This window comes from Grammomys surdaster, unplaced genomic scaffold (assembly GCF_004785775.1).
Source record: "Grammomys surdaster isolate TR1022 unplaced genomic scaffold, NIH_TR_1.0 310, whole genome shotgun sequence".
Classification (NCBI taxonomy): Eukaryota; Metazoa; Chordata; class Mammalia; order Rodentia; family Muridae; genus Grammomys; species Grammomys surdaster.
The window spans coordinates 1,248,918-1,251,534 of record NW_021604729.1 but is presented as its reverse complement, the minus strand read 5'-3'; the positions used below and the strand labels follow the sequence as shown (position 1 = coordinate 1,251,534).

At 56.9% G+C, this 2,617-nt stretch overlaps 1 protein-coding gene across 1 annotated transcript in view; it reads left to right on the top strand.

The window, feature by feature from the left end:
- Positions 1 to 272: 272 nt before the first annotated feature.
- The window catches only part of Fads1 (fatty acid desaturase 1), a 13,755-nt gene continuing 11,410 nt past the window's right edge, over positions 273 to 2,617 (top strand). The window contains exons 1-2 of the mRNA XM_028777565.1: positions 273 to 649; positions 2,265 to 2,375. Of these exons, the coding sequence (XP_028633398.1) occupies positions 437 to 649; positions 2,265 to 2,375 (324 nt within the window). The 5' untranslated portion in view covers positions 273 to 436. The remainder of the gene's footprint in view (positions 650 to 2,264; positions 2,376 to 2,617) is intronic.

Below are 2,617 nucleotides of genomic sequence, written 5' to 3'. Positions count from 1 at the left end.
ATTTGGGGCTTTCGCCTTAGCTACAGCAAGCTGTGACGGACTCACAGGAACCGTTATCCCGTCAATCCCTACCATGCTCAATAAAACTCCGTTCAGGAGTGGAATATCCTGGAGACCACTTTCAGGCACCCGCGAGGGGGCGCGTCTCTGCCACAGGCAGTAGCCTGAGTTTCTCCGGGGAGGGGGGAGTCGGTCCTTGTTGGCCCGAGAGAGGCGGAGCTCGCGCCCCACGCCACTCGGCTCAGCCAATGGGAGCGCGCGCAGCGGAGCTCGGAGGTCCGCGCCAAGGGTGCTGAAAACGCTGCGCGCGAACGGCGGTCTCCGGGCGCGCGCTCGCCGCAGCCCGACGCTCCCTTAGTTCTCGAGGCTGCCGTGCGCTGCCCCGCGGCTCCGAGCGCGCGCCTCTCCGGCTCCAGCTTCCCCGGCCAGGCTTGCTATGGCTCCCGACCCTGTGTCCACCCCTGTCCCGGCCTCCGCCCAGCTCCGCCAAACGCGCTACTTTACTTGGGAGGAGGTGGCGCAGCGCTCCGGGCGGGAGAAGGAGCGATGGCTCGTGATCGACCGGAAGGTGTACAACATCAGCGACTTCACCCGCCGCCACCCGGGGGGTTCCCGGGTCATCAGCCACTACGCGGGTCAGGATGCCACGGTGAGCACAATAGGCGCGTCTGCACCTCGGGAGGGACGTGGGCGGGGAGAGAGGCCTCTGGGCCCAGGATGCAAGCGCCAGAGAGACCGGGGCTGCAGACAGTGGCCAGAGACGTGCACACTCAAACAAAGGACTGGCTGCACGTCCATGCTTCGCCTCTGAAGTCTCAAGCATGGGTTGGATCTAGAGCTGAGATAGAAAGGAACTGGCTTTCCAGGCACCCGAACCGCGTTGCTTGCAGCCTAGGGTTGTGGGAGGAGGAGTCTGGGCAGAGAGTGGGAGTCGCATCCTGTCTGCAGGGCTGGGAGGGTGAACAGAGCCTTGTCTGACCTAGAGAGCTGGCCCCAACTTGGGATTCACAGCGAGAAGGGAGTGGGAAAGGACCGCTCGCGATAGGAGTGACACTGAGAACCCGGTGCGTTGGCATCACCTGTATACATTGTGAAGCCTAGGGGATAGGGTAATGAACCTGAGCCAGTCCAAGAAAGCTTTCGGTTGGAATCTTAAAACTGAGGTCACTTGGCGTTAGGCCAGGGAGGTCTCCAATTATTCCGGGAATAGGGCTCCCGCGTGAATAGACACTTCACGGGAGTGCGTCCCTTTTCTGTTGTAGCTTACTGAAGGCAGAGTCGGTGCGCGCCCCCAGCCTCTGCCTAGTGGTCCTGTTTTCTCTTTATGGACCATATTCTCCCTCAAAGCTGAGGGTTGGACTAGGAATGACTTATTCATTGGGACCCTAAAGTTGAGGCAGAGCGTTCTTTGACAGGATTGCCAACTGTTGGATCCCTACATTTGGGTCCATCTGCCTTCTAACTACCTAATTCCATTCCTCCTACCTCTTATTCCTTGTCTGCCAGTCTAACATGCTCCCGGGGTCACCAGGGTTCCTATAAAGTTGCCCATGAAGTTAGAGGTGGAGGGCACTCGGAACAGCAGTGCATTCCTGTACCGATTCATGAACAGTTGGAGCAGATCCACACTATCTAGGCTTTCCACTCTGATCTGGGGGCCTAGGACTTCATGGCAAGGACAGCGATTGGTCTGGATGTGTGGTGCCACTGCCCACGGACTCCACCTCCGCTTACAGCCTCTTTCCCTAAGGCCCTCCCACCCACCTTGTATAACCCACATTAACTGCTCCGGACCAGAATGTTGGGGGAAGTAGGGAACCCTGCCCAAAAGAGGAAGAACTGTGAAGTGTTCCCCAGCTCTGGCATAGGGAGTCTTCTTCACGACAGGGCTGACTAAGAAAGGGACCTGTTGCAAGTACTATAGGGACAAAAGCCTCACAGCCCCACCTAGTCCCGAAAGCTGCTTCTCTCCCCTGCTAAATTCCTACACTGAGTGTCTGTAAACATGAAGGCCAGCTTCATCAGGTCTTTCTGTGTGGCATCCAGGGGAGTCTTTCCAGTTTTTGGTGTAGTGCCCTTTCATTGGGAGCCCAAATGCTGGGTGATCTGAGGCTGACAGACAGCTGGAAGTACAGTAGACAGAGGGAGGAGGCCTTTGTGTCTGCATTGAGGCAAACCTGTTGGCCTGGAGGATGGTCTTTGATCCAAGGCCCTTGGGAGCCTAGGGGACAGAAGTCCTCACTGTCTTCTCCCTGTATTTTCAGGATCCTTTTGTGGCATTCCACATCAACAAGGGCCTTGTGAGAAAGTATATGAACTCTCTTCTGATTGGAGAGCTGGCTCCAGAGCAGCCCAGCTTTGAACCCACCAAGAATGTGAGAGGCCATGTTTGCTGTTTGGAGACTTGGTTGTGGAGGGAGAGGGGGCAAATGCCTGCATAAGACCACAGGTGACAGTTCTTGAGAGTCTTGAGTAGTCATGGGGTAATAAGCCCACTGGGACAGGAACCTATGTTCCTTCCAGTGCTGCTACCACCAATGTTCCCATCACCAGTACTCCCATCACCAGTACTCCCATCACCAGTGCTCCCATCACCAGTGCTCCCATCACCAGTGCT